General features: G+C 37.0%; 1 protein-coding gene across 1 annotated transcript in view; it reads left to right on the top strand.

The window, feature by feature from the left end:
- The window catches only part of ntng2b (netrin g2b), a 78013-nt gene that overhangs the window by 17090 nt on the left and 42298 nt on the right, over positions 1-18625 (top strand). Inside the window, exon 3 of the mRNA XM_065243763.2 lies at positions 501-1144. Within this exon, the coding sequence (XP_065099835.1) occupies positions 501-1144 (644 nt within the window). The remainder of the gene's footprint in view (positions 1-500; positions 1145-18625) is intronic.

The raw sequence follows: 18625 nt of genomic DNA, 5'->3' as shown, positions 1-18625 counted from the left end.
TATTTGCGTTAATGCTTTTCATTTACTTAAAAATAACATAAATGTGGATCCCTCGGCGTCACGTCACTGCCGTTGCTAGAAGCAGCAGTTGAACATTTCTTAACTTTTTAAGTGCCAATGAAGGCATTGGTCAATCAGATCGCCTTATGCAAATAACCTGGTTCAGAGCCAGCCAATTACGTTTCTGCAAGACCGAGTGACCAAGTCACTGTGATTGGCTGTTGTCACTATGATGATTGCGTTAGGGCCACGCTTCAGACACACCCTGCATCAAGTGTTAACGCTGATGCCCTGTATGAATGTACCATTACAGTCTGTCTCTCTCTCAGTGCCCATCTCTCTTTTTTACGGTCTGTTTCTCTGTATCACAATGCCTGTCTTTCTCTCAATGCTAGCCTTGTTTCTTTGTATGATCTGTTTCTCTGTATTGGTCTCTTTCTCTGTATCACACAGTCTTTCTCTCTCTTCCAATGCTTATCTTTCTGTCTGTCTGTCTGCAGGAGAATCCATACCTCTGCAGTGATGAATGTGATGCATCTAACCCCGACCTGGCTCACCCGCCGCAGCTGATGCAGGATCGAGAGCGCAGTGGTCTCATTACATACTGGCAGACGGTCACGTGGCGTCGCTATCCTCAGCCTCTTCAAGCCAACATCACCCTGACCTGGAACAAAACCCTCGAGCTCACGGACGACATCCAGATCACCTTCGAGTACGGCAGGCCCACCATCATGGTTCTCGAAAAATCCCTCAATTTCGGGCACACGTGGCAGCCCTTCCAATACTACGCAGACGACTGCGTCGACGCCTTCAACATGGCACCAAGACGCGTGCGTGACCTGAACGCGGCCAACGCCACACGGGTCATCTGTACCGAGCTGTACTCCCGCTGGGTCGGGTCTAAGAACGAGAAGGTGGTACGGTTTGAGGTGCGCCCCAGATTCGCAATCTTCGCCGGTCCGAGGTTGCTGAACATGGAGGGGTTGTACACGCGCATGGAGAGCATGAAGGGCCTGCGGGATTTCTTTACATTCACGAATCTGAGGCTCCGTCTCCTCAGGCCTGCTCTGGGTGGAACGTACGTCCAGAGAGACAACCTGATGAAATACTTCTACGCCATCTCTAATGTGGAAGTCCTTGCCAGGTGAGAAAAGATAAAGTTGTGATGATATCTCAAATAAATATGTATAGAGTAACCCCACCGCCAGTCTGTCTACTCCAGGATTACATTAAAGGTATAGCGGAAGATTTTCCCAAATTATTTAAAAGAACCGCCCCTCGATATTTTTTAAAAAATGCTCCCGAGAGGGAACGCCTGTTAAACGCGTGCACGAGACAGAGAGAGAGCGTGCAGGAGCTCAGTTCTTCTCTTCGCTCTGTTTACAAGTTTCTGTCGGCATGTTTACCGTGTCTGTGCGGTTCGTGACTTGTGCCAGGGCTAGCATCGCAAATCATAGCTTACATCAACTTTTACCAGCAGTGATTTTAAATGGATTTCTCCAAATAGCATGACAAAATGTACCTTTCCAGAAGAAACTTCGCGTGGGAAGCCCAACCTGTCCTTTAGCTCACGCCAGCGTGTGAAATAGTCTCCCATAAACACTCTGGTCTTGTTTCTTTATTTATAGTCCTTTCTCTTCTTGTCATACAATTCGTAGACACTTTTTCTCTTGTGACCCTCAGACATTTTGAAAAAAACACAGTGAGAACGCGACCTTCAATGAATGGTTGAAACCGTAGCACAACACACATACACGTGAAAGTGCGCATGTGCAGAAAGCAAACGTAGAGGCGAGCACGTGCGACGGTTATACGTCAACATATAATCAGAATGATTGATATCTGGGATGACCAATAACAGTGATGATCCACCCGGAAAACGAAAATCTTCCGCTATACCTTTAATGTGTGAATTGTTTTACAGCAGTAATAGATGATGAGAAATGTACTCCATGCTATCGTTATGAGTTTAGCTTCTCTACTGAGTCAAGACAGTTATTATTCATAAACTCATTTAATCAGATTGTGTTTGGTAATTGAGGTAAACAGATGCTTGTTACGGTTATAAGATCTCTAGTGTCTAGCTGGAGAACGTGCCCAATAACCTTTAACTGTACCAGGAGATGCACAAACGATTTTCAATAACGGTTCATTATTTGAACAGATATGACTACCATTAGGGTGTTAATGTGACAGTAGAGCCTATTACAGGTCCAGTTTATAATGAACTGATAGGCTGTTAACAGAAACACGTTAGGTGTGCTTTAATATCATTATCTGATACCATCAATGCATCGTCATACAGCCACAGTCATCTTCTGCCTGGGTTTGGCAGGATCGAAACTAATGTTGTCTACAGTGAAAGAAAACAAACGCTTGAAATTGTGTTTGTTCTAATTTTCTTAAAGTGAGTGACATGGAAAGAGACAAAAGCATTTGCTTCACATCACTCAGATTAAAGTCGTGAACACAAAACAACTCAAAGAAAATCTGATATTCTTTGGTTTTCTGGCACTAATCAGTTTTAGGAACGTGGAATTCAAGAATCATTTAAAAGTTTCAAATTAAAAATCAATGTGAACAAAAAACTTGTCCAAAGACAGCTTACATTTTTTTGTAATTCAAGTTTTTATTGTTTTTGTCCGGTACGTGACATTGACTTTATACAAATAATGCATCTTAGGCCAGAATATTTACAGTAGCTGATATTAACAGAGCTAAACAGAATACTTAATAAGGAGATAAAAAAATTATAATAATAATAAAAGGCTCAAATTATTGTGTCACATGGAAAGACAGCATCACAAAAGACCAAGGGCCAGATTTACTAACAGCTTGAAGACGCACAATGAATAATTAGCGCTGAAAAGGTGTAGATCTTTTTGCGACTGACCTTATTGTATATGCATTGGTGTTTTACTTTGGTAACACTTTATTTCGATAGTCCACTTTAGACATTTTACTGATTATAAGTAACTTTGCAACTACTTATCAACTGCTTATCAACTACCAATCTTTAGATAATTAGTAAACTGTCTGCTTAATATCTACTAACACTTTATTGCGATGATATCTCAACAGACATTCAACTGTCTAGAAGTATCTTTGCATGTGCATGTCAACTTATTCCACTAACCCAAACCTCTTCCCTAACCCCAACCCTTACAGTCTACTAATACTCTAATGACGTATAGTTGCAAATTATTGAAAGTTAGTTGACATGTAGTTGCAAAGTTATTTATAGTTAGTAGAATGTCTAAAGTGGACTATCAAAATAAAGTGTAACCTTTACTTTCAGATGCATTTTTGTTTTTAGTAAATAAACCACTCCCATTGGCACTTTTTTGGAATTGCCCTCTCTCTTTTTTGGAATTGTTAGTAAATCTGGCCCCAAAAGCCTTCCCCAACTGGAATCTCCGCAGTTTTGTTCTTATTATGAAGATTGTAAAACAAACTTTCGTACGAAGCTGTCTTAGTCATTATGTTGACCCATTCTTTTAACACTTTTAATTCTTTTAAAATGACTCTAGCCATCATTGGCTATTTTTACATGCACAAAATTTTGTTAATCTGGGTGAATTTAATACGATTGAAGGTTACAACGATACAGTTTACATGCACCCTAAACATTGCAATCTGATTTAAATGTTCGTTTATATGTACATTATATAGAATCCGAACCAGAAATCTGTGCAAGCGCACAGCCAGGGGTGCCAGATTCGCGGATCAAAACCATCTGAATGGAAGTTCAAAACTTGCCCCAAAACACCCTGACAACTACTCACAGCCCAAATACCAATAACTAAGCAATAAAATCATTAATATTTAACCCCCTAAAAAAACAACTGGTGGAAACAGTTTAAACAGTAGCCCAAATCTAAACTCGAAAAAAAGCTGAGGAGCATCCATCGTCGAGTTCACGCTTTATCTCTGGATAAAAGTCAAAACTGAGTTGGAGAAAGTTGTTCTTAAGAAGTTTTCAGATATGTGTAGGTAATGAAAACACACTTTTTAAAAGGCACAACGCTATTTTATTACATTAAGTAGGTAGCAATATGTTTTAAAAGTGTTTGGTTGCATGTAAACGTACCTACTGAGACCCCCACCATAATCACTGCAAACTTTCCTTTTGTAATATTTGGCATCTGTTCCCTATCGCTCTATAGACACAACCTTGCCCTGTAAAAAAATCTATGCTGCCTTACATTTTTTTGTTTAACTCTTTCCTCGCCATTGACAAGTTATCTTATCAATTAAGAGAAAACATTTGCATGAAAAAAACATGTTCCTGAAGAGTTTTTATGGTTATCTGTAAAATACTCAAATAAATAAATAGCGTCTTTACCCAATTTAGAAAAAAACTGAAGCAAATTGTTGGTTTTTATAATCGTTTTGGTCTCCTTCACAAAAATGAAATTATTTCAGCTTTTTGCAAAAAAAAGGTATTTTTGAGTTCATAAGCAGAGATAAGAAATATAGATAAAATATAGAAAATAATCATCACAAGAGAGAGTTTATGTGGCTGTCGTGTGTGTGTGTGTGTGTGTGTGTGTGTGTGTGCGCGTGCGTGCGTGTGTGTGCGTATGTGTGTGTTCGCTTCAGTGTATATAATGAATATATGAATACTGCAAGTACATCTTTATGGTAAGATTAATGGATTGTCATTTCTTTACTCAGCGAGGCCTTAGACATCTGTATTAAGATACACTTCATTGCGTCTGAGTTTCACTAAATTTTATAAAACGTGACCACACACATTTACTCATACTGCCACACACTGCTATGACGTACCTTTTTCTATACAATCGGCTGCTGAGGTTGCACATCACTTTGATAAATGTTACAAACGTTTAGTTGCATTAAAAGACAACACACGCACACACACATGCACGCACGCACACACACAGAGACAATGATACAGTAAAACCCTGACAGGAGCAGTTTTGCTTGACAGTGAGTGATAACATAATGTGTGTGTGTATTTATTTGCAGCATCCAGCTAGTTTTATACCTAAGTGAAGAACAAAATATCATTGGCCAAATTTTTCTATGTGTATTGTGTTTGTAAATACTGTCCAGTATTGTCCAAAAGTCTTAGACCACCAACAGCTTTGCTGTTTTAGCAAAGTTTTAATTAAATCCATATTTATTTTTTGCTTCTCTAAATTAAAGGAGACATATCATGAAAATCTGACTTTTTCCATGTTTAAGTGCTATAATTGGGTGCTTCTATCAACCTAGAAAATGTGAAAAAGATCAACCCCGTAACTTAGTAAATTATTCTGTGCAAGCAAGTGACAAAGTTATCATGTTTTAATAATTTACCTGTGCACTATTTTGAGCTTAAACTTCATATACTGTATGTACGCTGGGGACACCAAAGATTTATTTGACATCTTAAAAAGCCTTGTGAATTTAATCCCATTAATCATACCAAAAAAAAAATACTGGAAACATATACACAAAATGTCGCCTTCTGGTAATAGTCAGTCTTTAGTGTTGACCTCTCTTGGGACTTAACACATCTTGTGAAGGAGACTCAAGTCATTAGATTAAAAAAAGGGGTCCCACTCTAAGTCAAATGTCAAATTTCCTGACTTTTCCCTGACTTTCACTGCCTAAAAAGCTGAATTTCCATGACCCATTTCCGGGATGCCATAAGCCTGGATAATATTGTGTACACTGAATAATGAATAAACAGTGCCAATAAACACACTGTAAAAAATTTACTGTGAAATTTACAGTAACTTACTGGCAACAATTAGCAGCTGTTTAAATTGTAGTCAGCGGAGGCTTGGACCCAGAAATGGTATTCCTTACGTCAAAAGTTAACAAGCAAGTTAAATTTTGATAAATTGAAACTAGAATTTAAAGCAACAAACAAAAATCTTGATATTTCATGACTTGGAAAAAAATATATAAAATTCCCTGACTTTCAATGTCTGGAAAATATGGAGCCCCTAAGGGGACATGGAGCAAAAATTAAATAAAGTTTAGTTTCATGTGGTCATGTGAAACTTTCATGTGCTAACGTGAAACTTTCAGGTGCAGATTTCTTTTTTAAAGTTTAGTTTTGCGTGCTCGCGTGAAACTATCGCGTGCTTGCGTGAAACTATACTCTTAAAACGAATGTGTTAAATTAACACATCTTGTGTCTAGTTAAGGACAACACATCTAGTGTGTTGTCCTTAATTTAACACATCTCTGTGTTATTTTTAGAACAACGCACTTTGTGTTGTTTTAACACATCTTGTGTTGTCCCTTTTATTTATATCAACTCTAAATCAACAGAAAATGACACATAATGTGTTAAAATTAACACATAATGTGTTAAATAGTTTAACACAAAGCAATGTGTTAAAATTAACACACCCTGGGATGTGTTAATTTTAACACATTGCTTTGTGTTAAACTATTTAACACATTATGTGTTGTTTTTAACACATTATGTGTCATTTAAGTTCCAAAAAAATAAAAGGAACAACACAAGATGTGTTAAAACAACACAAAGTGTGTTGTTCTAAAAATAACACAGAGATGTGTTAAATTAAGGACAACACACTAGATGTGTTGTCCTTAACTAGACACAAGATGTGTTAATTTAACACATTCGTTTTAAGAGTGTATCGCGCGTGCACGTGCTTTTTATAGCAGTGTAAATTTATTGTAATAAATAAAAATAATGCAATATAATATATTTTCTACATAAAATTATCACAAATTATTTTTTTTGTGCACTGTGAAAAATAATTTGCTGACAATTTTTTTGTTGAATCAACTCAGATTTACAAGATTTCAACTTACTATTATTTATCTTGAGTAGAGATGAGTTGTTATAACTTATAAAATATAGTTGGAAAAAGTAAGCTTCATTTTATAAGCAACTCATATCTTATCTGACAAAAAAAATGTAAGACAGAAAAACATTTTTACAGTGTACATCACAAATTAATAAATTACGGTCACTGCATTATTATTACTGCTAAAAGGCTTTGAAATATAAAAACTACATTCTTAGACATTTCCAACGATACAGTATATACTTTGTTGTGATAGATTAACATTTACATGCAAAATATTAAAGTAAACTCAGGTGTCCCGTTCACGGAAAGGTTTAAGAGATCCTGCAGGTTCCTGCTATTGATCAAGTAAAAGAGGCTCACACTAAATGCTTGACACTTATAATATTAATACTGCATAAAAGTTTCCTGTTTTTTGGTTGTATTCTAATAAAGAGACTGAGAAATTATGTGATTATTAACATTGCAAAATCAACATTTAATGGTGGCATTGTGACCTAAGACTTTCCACAGTACTGTATACTTTATATAACTCAGGATATTTATATATTTTTGGGTGTATCTATAACCACCCTGGTGAGCCATTTCCTGTTGTATTTAGTCATAATAGAGCCATTTAAACACAGTGACGCACACACGCACACTCTTGGTAATACAATCCGATGATCAATAAATTATTCTTAGCCTGAGACTGGGTAAGATCGGGCTGACAGCTCTCCATCGATCACAACAAGTGCATGTGTGTGTGTGTAGTCCTTGGTACAGGCACAGTTTGTGTGTATTTTGTCATAAAAGTGTGTGTGTAAGCATGTTATTGGATTCATGGAATACTTTTTGCTGGTGATTTTCTAGGTTTTCCGTGTTTGGAGTGAGGCAGATTAAATTTGTGTGGTTGACAGAGTAATTAATACTCTGGAGTAACAGACTCAATGTGATATCAGTCACACATGCACACGCACACAATGTGAGACCACACAGAGAAGTGTTAAGGAGATAAAGAGAAGTTATCTAAGCTGCTGACACAGTGATGCAAGTCTGTATGCAGACAACACAAAATCAAAGCTTACCCTATTAAAATACATGATGCACTTTTTTTAAACAAAAATATATGTTTATCTTTGTCGAAGTAATAACTTGATTCCCGTGCCTTCTTATTTTCATCCCTTCCCATGAAGCATCGGTCATATACAGTAAAGAGATCACATTCCTCCAGCAATCGATTCCAGATGGATTAAATCTCATCCAACATTTTATCTCTTTGAATATCCTGTTACCGTTAAAATGACAGAAATAGAAATACAGTAGCATTCACAAATTTCATGTTAACTTCAAAAATAAAAAATGCAGCAAGATTAATATTCCCCATCGACACATTACACCAGCACTCATCTTTGTAAGTTGAATCGCCTGCAACATGAGTTATTTCATCATCACTTGGGTGAATACGTTGGTATTCAGGTTCATATCTGTGCAGATGAACTCAGTTTGATCAATTCAAGCTGCTCCAGATCTTAAATCTGTGTAAACTCAGATAATGAAAAGGAGACCACTGGATTTATATAAAGTCTGCAGTAACCTTCAAGAGTTGTTCAGTGCTTTAGGATTTACATCATCTTAAAGGGGCCACATGCTATACTTTCATGTTTTCTTCCCAAAGTCAAAGCAAATTGTAATATATAGTTCAGTATGGTTACTTACAAAATTTCACAAGTTTGTTTAAGATGTCAAATAAACCATTGGTGTCTTCAGAGTACATATGTGACGTTTTAGCTCAGAATATGGATAATTTATTATAACATGATAAAAATTGACAATTTGTAGGTGTGAGCAAAAATGTGCTGTTTTGGGGTATGTCCTTTAAAATGCAAATGAGCTGATATCTGCACTAAATGACAGTGACGTGGTTGGATAGTGCGGATTAAGGGGCGGTATTATACTCTTCTGACATCACAAGGGGAGCCAAACTCACATGCTTGTGGAGAATGGTTTACCAAAAGTTACTAGGTTGTTCATTTTCACATTTTCTAGGTTGATAGAAGCACTGGGGACCCAATCATAGCACTTAAACATGGAAAAAGTCAGATTTTATGAGATGTCCCCTTTAACCTGGGCAGCTATTACTATATACTCTCACCTAAAGGATTATTAGGAACACCTGTTCAATTTCTCATTAAGGCAATTATCTAATCAACCAATCACATGGCAGTTGCTTCAATGCATTTAGGGGTGTGGTCAAGACAATCTCCTAAACTCCAAACTGAATGTCAAATGGGAAAGAAAGGTGATTTGAGCAATTTTGAGTATGGCATGGTTGTTGGTGCCAGACGAGCCGGTCTGAGTATTTCACAATCTGCTCAGTTACTGGGATTGTCACGCACAACCATCCGACTGATTCAAGACGATAAAAGAGCAACTTTGACTGAAATAACCACTTGATACAACCAAGGTATGCAGCAAAGCATTTGTGAAGCCACAACACGCACAACCTTGAGGCAGATGGGCTACAACAGCTGAAGACCACTCATTTTTCCACTACAAATAGGAAAAAAAAGGCTACAATTTGCACAAGCTCACCAAAATTGGACAGTTGAAGACTGAAAAAATGTTGCCTGGTCTGATGAGTCTCGATTTCTGTTGAGACATTCAGATGGTAGAGTCAGAATTTGGCATAAACAGAATGAGAACATGGATCCATCATGCCTTGTTACCACTGTGCAGGCTGCTGGTGGTGGTGGTGTAATGGTGCGGGGGATGTTTTCTTGGCACACTTTAGTGCCAAGTGGGCATCGTTTAAATGCCACGGCCTACCTGAGCATTGTTTCTAACCATGTCCATCTCTTTATGACCACCATGTACCCATCCTCTGATGGCTACTTCCAGCAGGATAATGCACCATGTCACAAAGCTCGAATCATTTCAAATTGGTTTCTTGAACATGATAATGAGTTCACTGTACTAAAATGGCCCCCACAGTCACCAGATCTCAACCCAATAGAGCATCTTTGGGATGTGGTGGAACGGGAGCTTCGTGCCCTGGATGTGCATCCCACAAATTTCCATCAACTGCAAGATGCTATACTATCAATATGAGCCAACATTTCTAAAGAAGCTTTCAGCACCTTGTTGAATCAATTCCACGTAGAATTAAGGCAGTTCTGAAGGCGAAAGGGGGTCAAACACATTATTAGTATGGTGTTCCTAATAATCCTTTAGGTGAATATACAATATATTACTATAGCAAGTATTTCTTGCTTCCAAAAGCCCTCAGTGGTTGTATCCAGCAAACAAGAGCTTAGCAGACAAGACAAAGTGATTTCTATAGGCATTCTGTCTTCAAGTCAAATTAAGTTTCAATAAATAAAAAGTTTGCCATGTTGTTAACAATTCAGAAAGTTTCTATACCCGCTTCTTCCATTACCAGATGTCACTGTTGAGCTTAAGTCACGAGTGTCTAAATATTTCATCTCCAGGACTTAAAACAACCCGATTGTACTGCACTGTATGTGAACTACAACGTATATTTGAGGGTGGTGTGACAGCTACGGGTCACCAATAAATAATCTGTGGTCTCAAAGCTCTGGAGGGCTGTCTAGTGTCAGTACATGAGGGATCACACACACTGCCGCTGCTATAGGCGTAATACTGTGTGACTTTGTGAAAAACCAGGATGTCTGTCTCTCTCTCTCTCTGAGTTATAACTATAGCTTCATGTCCTCCCCCTCCTCAAAGGACACAAGACAAAAGAGAGAGAGAGAGTTGAGATTGTGTTAACTGTGTGCGGTCGACCCCTGGAGAGATTGTATTAAAGAATCCTCGCAGGAAAGTAAAGAGCAAGACCGGACTGAATTATAAGAGAGATCGTACAGAGTTTAACCCTCATAAGATCCGATTTTCCTGTATATGTTATAGTTCCCCGGGGGTAAAAATGACCCCAGAGATTAAAAGAGTTATTACAAAAAATATATACATTTTTTTATGATACAAATAATTTTTGTTTACTTCCCATCTATACATTAATGCTGTGTTTTGGGAAATATGAAGTACTTTTGTAGGGTTAGGGTTAGGGTTAGGGTTTACCACTCAATTCCTCAACTACACCATTAGTTTGCCTGTAAAATATCAAATTTTTGTAAAAAAAAATCACATAAATTATGGTCTAAATTTGATTTAAAATGTTTTTAGATATTGATCTAGATGTTATGTGTTAAATTCTTACGGAGCCTCTAAGGGGACATGAAGCAAAAATTAAATAAAGTTTAGTTTCTACCGTGTTTAGTTTCGCATGCTCGCATGAAACTTTCACGTGCGCACGTGAAACTATCGTGTGCCCACGTTAATCTTTCGCTTTAACGTGTGCACACAATAGTTTCATGTGCGCGCGCGATAGTTTCACGTGAGCATGCAAAGCTAAACTTAAAAAAATTCTGCACATGAAGGTTTCGCGTGATCACATGAAAGTTTTACGTGAGCACATGAAAGTTTCACGTGAGCACATAACTCACTAAACTTTCGTTTTTTTACTCCAATGTCACCTTAGGGGCTTGGTACATTTGGCCATCAGGTGTTTAGAAAAAAACATAAGAATTAGGAAATAAATCATTTCAACCAGCAGAGGCCCATAGAGACCCATTAATTTCACTGGATGTGGCCAACTGCTCACATTACTACTTTAGTGATAAATTTTGTAAATGTATCATGTATATATAATCATGAGAAAGCACATTAAAAATAAGATTTATTCTGGATGCATTGATTTTTTTTTTGACAAATAAAAATATTTTTTTTCATTTCCCATTCATTTCAATTGGGATCATTTTTACCCCCAAAGGGCCTATTTAGGTAACATTTTTACGCCTCTTTAGAACGACCGAATCAAGCCCAGGTTTTTTTATATGAATATTGACAGATAATCTGAAAAAGACACACAATCTTTTTCCACTGGGGTGAAGGGAACCATGTTTTTGAACTAAAGAAAAGTGGCTTGGGGGTAAGATTGACCCCAATGGTCTTATTAAGGTTAAAGGAACAGTAAAGAAATGCAAACTCCATCTTCATTCATTTGAAACCTGAATGATTTTCTTTCTTCAATTAAAGATAAAATGTCTGCGTTGCTCTTTTCCATAAGCCAAAAGTGGACGTGACCTTTGGCTTCAAGCTGCAAAAACCAACAATTCAAACTTAGCAATCACAATATCATAATGTCAAACTTCATCACTTATCACATCGCTTTATTGTGCTTAAGAAAGCAAGTCGTATGGACTTTCTTTATTTTGTTATTTTTACTGTATGCAAAACAGTCTGCTTTATATAGCATGTGAAACAAAATATAATAGTACTCTGAATAAATGAAGACATAATTAAATCAGTGGCACGCGGTATTTAAATCAGTGTTTAGAAAAGCAGACTGCACTTTCTCACAAATGACAATGGATAATAGGAGACAGAGAAAGATGAGCCGGTGAAGAAGGAGTGATTTATGCCCTCATACAGACGGCTGATTTGATAATCAAAGTGAAAACCTAAGGTGAACTTCTTTACTCCGTGTCAGCATTTTACTCAAATCATCCCTTCTGTTATTTTACTTAATGTAAGTTCTCAAGTCAAAGTCCTTCAATTTTTAAGTGTACAAAATAAAGTAAACAAACTAACTTTAAGGTTCACAGCTCTCTCTCTCTCTATTCCTCTTTCACTTCAGTAATCCCCACATTTACTCTGTTTATTTCTCAAGAGAGCCACTAAGAGCGAGAGTTGGATAAAGAGAGATGGAGAGAGAGGGAGGTGAGGTGTGAGGATGTCCTTGAAAAGAGTCTGTTTACACAGATGCTAAAAACATTAGCATAACATACTCCGAGATTTCACACTCTTCAGCACAATATTCATTTAGTGCTCTGATATTTAGTTACCATACAGCTGCCATATGCACAGCAGAGTGGATTTATACTCTGTTATTATTTACCATACTCAATACTTAACCTATAACTAAATGTATAAGAAATGTGTGAAAAGGGTGTATGTGAATGATTCTTTTTTAGTTGAACTTGTATGTAATAGAGCAGTAATTCTCAAACTGGGGGGTTTTATGACATTTAATAAAATGCATTAATTTATCATGAATTCTGTGTAATTAAACCAAAAAAATAATGCTACTAACGAACAACACTACTTTGTATAATTTAATATGTTTTGTTTAATTAAAATGTAAAGTTTTGAAACAAATTTGTTTATACATTTTCTGTGGGGGGCTGCGAAGGAATGCACCATACATAAGGGGGGCCGCACGGTGAAAAAGTTTGAGAACCACTGTAATAGAGGGATGAGTGATAGGTTGAAAATAAGACAAGAGTTGTTAAACACACCTCAGGTAGTTCATCACCATCATCAAACGTAAAATTTACGGGCAAATAGTTACATCTGTACTAATACACATGTGACCCCTGCTGGCAAAATAAGTCGGAATGCACACCGTCTAATTTCTGTGATGTTTACAGGCGAAAGAGCTACTATTCTGTACGTTGTGATTGGCCTAAATACCTCTGATGTCAGCCGAAAATGTGACTCTCCTGTTTGAAAGATTCACAATGCAATGCTAACAGGAGTTAATTTACAGGCTGTAAGTCCAAGCGGGAAGAATTATGATAATGTCGGTCTTCTCTACATCACCAATCCCAGGAAGTAAACTGTTGCCTACAATCCGTGTGTGTGTTGTTGTCCAAGAAAAGATTTACATTGGGAGACGATAACTCGCATCATCATTTACTTTGGGATTTGTCCCTTTTGCATATCGTTAACATGAACTAATAGACATTTACACACCAAAGGAAATGTAAATGTGAATCGGACAATAGGTGCTCTTTAATCTAATACAAAAATGCGTGCATGCACATGCGCATCTGACATTTTGGTTTCGGTTTTAAAACATGCAGGAATTAGAGTATAAAGTGTTGAAAACTTTATGTTAAAAAGTTATATAAAATTCAGTACCTGATTGATATTAACTCATTCCCCGCCAGCCCTTTTTTTAAAAAAAAAAGTTGCACACCAGCATTTTTTTTATTTTCACAAAAGGTTAACATAATGCCTTCCAGGAAAATTTTCTTCTATAAATATATAAACGTTTCATCCTATCTTCATTTGTTCTCTTTTTATAACCTCTTAAATATGCGTAGGTTTCTTCAAAAATACAAAATTTTGAGCAAAAAGCTCAAACAATAGGAATTTGTTAGAGATCAGATTCAGACTGATTATCAAATCGTACAGGGAGTTTAACATTAATTAAATTAGTTTTTGCTTTATTTTTTTATAAATTGGGTAATTTATGGCCATCTAGTGGATAATAGCAGAATTACAGATTACCGTAAAAACTCAAGAGAGCGTCATTGGCATGGAAATGTTTTCTCTTAATTGATTAAATAACTCACTCTATCAACTTCCAACAGGTGTAGCTTTGTCTTTTTTTTCAATTTCAACAAATCATGCGTCGTTTTAAAGTTTCTTTAATGGAGAATGCCAAAATATAAATAACTCCATTTGCTCATTCCGACTCAATTTGCCAGAATTATGTACAATATAATGGTACAATATATAGACAAAAGTACTGGGACACCCCCTTCTAATACATGTTTATTTATTAAATGTAGTTTCAGTTTGCAGCACTTCGACCTCACCGCGCAGACTACTCCCCCTCTCGCTCAAACTACCGTCAGTATTACTGTGCCCGAGGTCAAAGTGCTGCAAACTAAGTGCTCTTCTGCCATACAATATAGTTATTTTTTTATCCTCTTTAAAAATCGCCACGTTATTTTGTGCCACCATACTTACTTGTTAAATAATGAAAATGTGGAAGTGTTTGGTGGCCTCTAAATCCATCCCTGTTTGGATCCTAAGGAATGAATGGGGCTAGGCTAAATGCTAACAAATTCACGACCCGCTATACAAAGATTAAGTGTATGCATTGAATAAAGATAGGTATGTATTAATTAGTCTAAGTTGAGGTAAGAACATAGTAAAATATTGAAAAACGGTGATGTTTTCCTTTAAGGCCAAAGTATAGTCCATTTTTTATGTGTACCTGAGGGTCCGCTTACAGTGCACGTGACGCATTTTTTTATCATCAGAAGACTGCATGCGTGTGTGCGTACTGTGCTTATGTAGCCCATGAGATGCATTTTGTCGCAATGCGCATGCGTCGAACGTCTGTGTACATGTACGAGTCAAATAAACTATACTTTGCAAGGCCGTGCATTCGACCGTGCACGTACATTCGGGTTGAGTCTCTGTTTTTAATCTTTTTTGCCCTATACGCACATAAATCCCTAGTTTCTGTGCTGAATTTATATCTTGGATCTTTTGTCGTGACGTACACACGCAGAGATTCTGCAGTCTATGTAAATTATTCACTTTCTGCTATGCAGTGGGACTCCCCACAGAAACCACACGCTGTGACACACTGAACACACACTGCAGTATTCATACACATGCGTAAACATTCACTAAAGAACATTACCTGTTACAGGTAAAAGGTTAAAAAAGCACAACTTTTAACCTTTTATCACACACTGACTCTCTCTCATACACACTCGGTTCGGTTGAAGGTCGTCTCTAAAAGCCTCAATTCCTTTGGGTTCTGAGCATGCTCACTGACCTTGTAACCTTAAAAAGCTTTTACCGTACAGCATTATGGGTAATGACCGGGTCTTAAATGGGGGTTAGTATGTAGTATGTTCAAAGACAGACATGTGCTAACCTACGAGCACACCTTAGTATGAAGAACTTTCATTCCCCAAAAAATTCTGGGTTATTTTCAACCAAGCAATGCAGGTCTGTTGAATGCTTTATTCTGATTGGTTGAGAAATGTTACATGGGTTTGATTATTTTCTGTAAACCGCACACCTAACATTTAAAATGTTTTAAAAATAGGCACCAGATCAATGTTTGTGGTAACCGTGGTATTAGGGTTGGGCGATGTCCCCATAAATTGGCAGTTGACGATGGTTACGTAAACCATCGCGATGGACGATGATATCGTTAGGCGGGGGGGGGGGGGGGTATTTTAATTTTTCGTTATTATTCGTTATTATATAATTATTATTCGTTATTTTACTTTATTACTTCCACTTAAGAAGAGTTGTGCACTTTTTATTTTAATATATATTTTACATAAATACTATTCTGTACTTAAAATCTATAATTGTGTTATTTTACTATCCCAACTAATGTCTCTTTCCTATAGGTTGCACATAAGGGGAAAAAGTAGCTTTAATCCACTGAAGAAGAGTTGTGCACTTTTAAGCACCTTTTAATCTCTTTACATAAATATTTTTTTCTATTTAAAAGCTATAATTTCATTATTTTACTAACCCAACGACTCCTCCGCGCTTTCCAAATTTTGCACGTATATATCTGTGCATATGTGCCACCAGTACTCCGTCAGAGAGCGGGTCTTCAGCACCGCGGGGAGCAGCCAGCACTTCAATCCGCAGCTTATTAAAACTAGACAAAGTGAACAGGGCCAGACACATCTAAATTTAAACATGGTCTGTGTATGTAAATCCCGCGTTTCGGTCGGAGTGTTGTTCCCGTTTTCTTGTTCTTGACGTTCCCTGAATTCTGGGTTTATATCTTAATCTGCCGCTTCAGTGCAGTATAGCCTCAATGTAACAATGAGCACGATCTCCCGAGACACTACAAAAGGCTACTAATAAATGATTAATATGGGCTGTTTTCTTGTACAAAATTAAATATTTTAAGATAAATGTACAACATGTAAAAAGACAAGATTCTAGCAATGTCAAGATTAGGGATGGGCATTTTCCAGTAATTTACAAATTTTTTTAATATTTAATTTTTCGAATATTTAAGCTCTTAAAGAACGAATATTCGTTTATTTAAATTATGTTAATTAAGACATGCGTGTTTTGTATTTTTCATTTTGTCATAATTTCACAGAAGGCTTATAATTAGGAAATATCCACAGCAAGCTAAACTTATATTCTGTATGTATATATATGTATGTATTTTAAGTTGAAAACATTGTAAAATATATATATATATATATATATATATATATATATATATATATATATATATATATATATATATATATATATATATATATATTAAATTCTTCTTAAAAAATATCCTTCAGGAAAAAATGCGTTAAAACTTAATGCGGAGCAAAGTCTAGTCAAATCCTTAGTTTCAAGTCGGTCGTTAGTATTTATTCATTACTGTTTGATGTTACATACATTATATTATACCAAATATTATACACTAACCCCAAATCTAAGCGAAGTTTGAGGACTTGCGAAGTTTAAAGTTTGAGGACTTGACAAAGCAGGCTATCATCATTTAAACAGACTCAAAACACCAAGAGCCCGGAGCAAACGAAAAAACACATCTACATAACCGACTGCTCAGTCGCCATATAAATATCTTCTCAGTTTAGTTTGACGTATTTGTGAATAAAGAAAACCATATTTATCCTACCTGCTTCGGTGAAAGCCCGTTCTTCTGACTAGATACAATAATGCCGGTGCTGCGGAGAAAAATCTTCCTGATGATGGTAAGCTGGCTCGATACATTATTTTTGACTGTGCAAAGTTACTAACGTTAGCTTAATTTAACAACATTTTACAAAGACGGTGCTTTGCTTTAAACTGCCATGTGCAGTTATCCGGTTCATTTTCGAAAGAGCACCGCATATAATAAATGTTCTCCGTTTCATTTCGTTCTCCGTGTCTGTCTCTTTATTAACAAAATAAAGTAGACTTTATAACAGAAAGCTTACAAATCTCTCATGATGTGTTGATTCGGGCGGCGGAGAAGCACGTTTAATAACACGTGAGCCCTCACTGAGCCAGTGGCCAAATACGGCGCGGCGGGGACAAACCCGGAGATAAAAGGAAAAACTTAAATTCGTCTGCAATCTGCATTGCCAAACAATCAGAAATACATACAAATTAATGTTCATGTATATTTTACATTTAAGTCTGTAAAAGACAGTATAGATGAAGTGAAAAAGCATTAAATAAGTTGTTACCCTTTGGTGGCACATTAAAAACAAACAAACATTCGAATAGCATTTTTTAAATTCGAATTATTATTGCCATTCGAATATTCGAATATCCGTGCCCATCCCTAGTCAAGATCAAATGCCCGACAGGATATTTTCACAGACTAACACACGTCACGTCTCACGTCTTCTATTTAATTTATAGAGCAATTCACGCAAAGATATTAGGTTAACTATAGTCTATATAGAAGAGAGTAAGTGTATGTCGACTCGCAGCGGAGTGGGGAGGGGGCGTGGCATGATATCGTCTATCGGCACAACCCTACGTGGTATAATGCTGGATTCACACCAAACACGGTAGAGGCGGCAAAAACGCGCTAATCGGACATAGTTGGACGCTTGAACATTTTGTGTTTACTCGCTTCATTCAGGAAATTCGCGTCATGGGAGGGGCTTCTGTGACTCCGCTTGCTTCCTGTAATCACGTCACTACTAGAGCAAGCTCCTGATTGGTTAACACGGCATGATTTTCCGCCAAACTCGCACGTTTCTTGCGGCAATGCTCATTTCACGTCATTCGCGCGTCAAGGTGGATTTGCGTCTACCGCGCCACGTTAAACGTCTCATTCGTGCCGCAAGATCTCCAGATGCACGTAAACGCATCTTTACAATGACTTATGCTAAGTACACACCGAACGCGAGGCATTGCGTTACTCGCTCTAGATTACTTGTGGGATTTAACTTCGTAACATGCTAATCTTTCGCTCGATTTGAATATTTTCAACTTGGGTAAAGACACGTTTGAGGCAAACA

Source organism: Paramisgurnus dabryanus, chromosome 18, assembly GCF_030506205.2.
Source record: "Paramisgurnus dabryanus chromosome 18, PD_genome_1.1, whole genome shotgun sequence".
Lineage (NCBI taxonomy): Eukaryota > Metazoa > Chordata > Actinopteri > Cypriniformes > Cobitidae > Paramisgurnus > Paramisgurnus dabryanus.
Note: the sequence above shows the minus strand (reverse complement) of the source record. Positions and strands in the feature narration are given on the sequence as shown.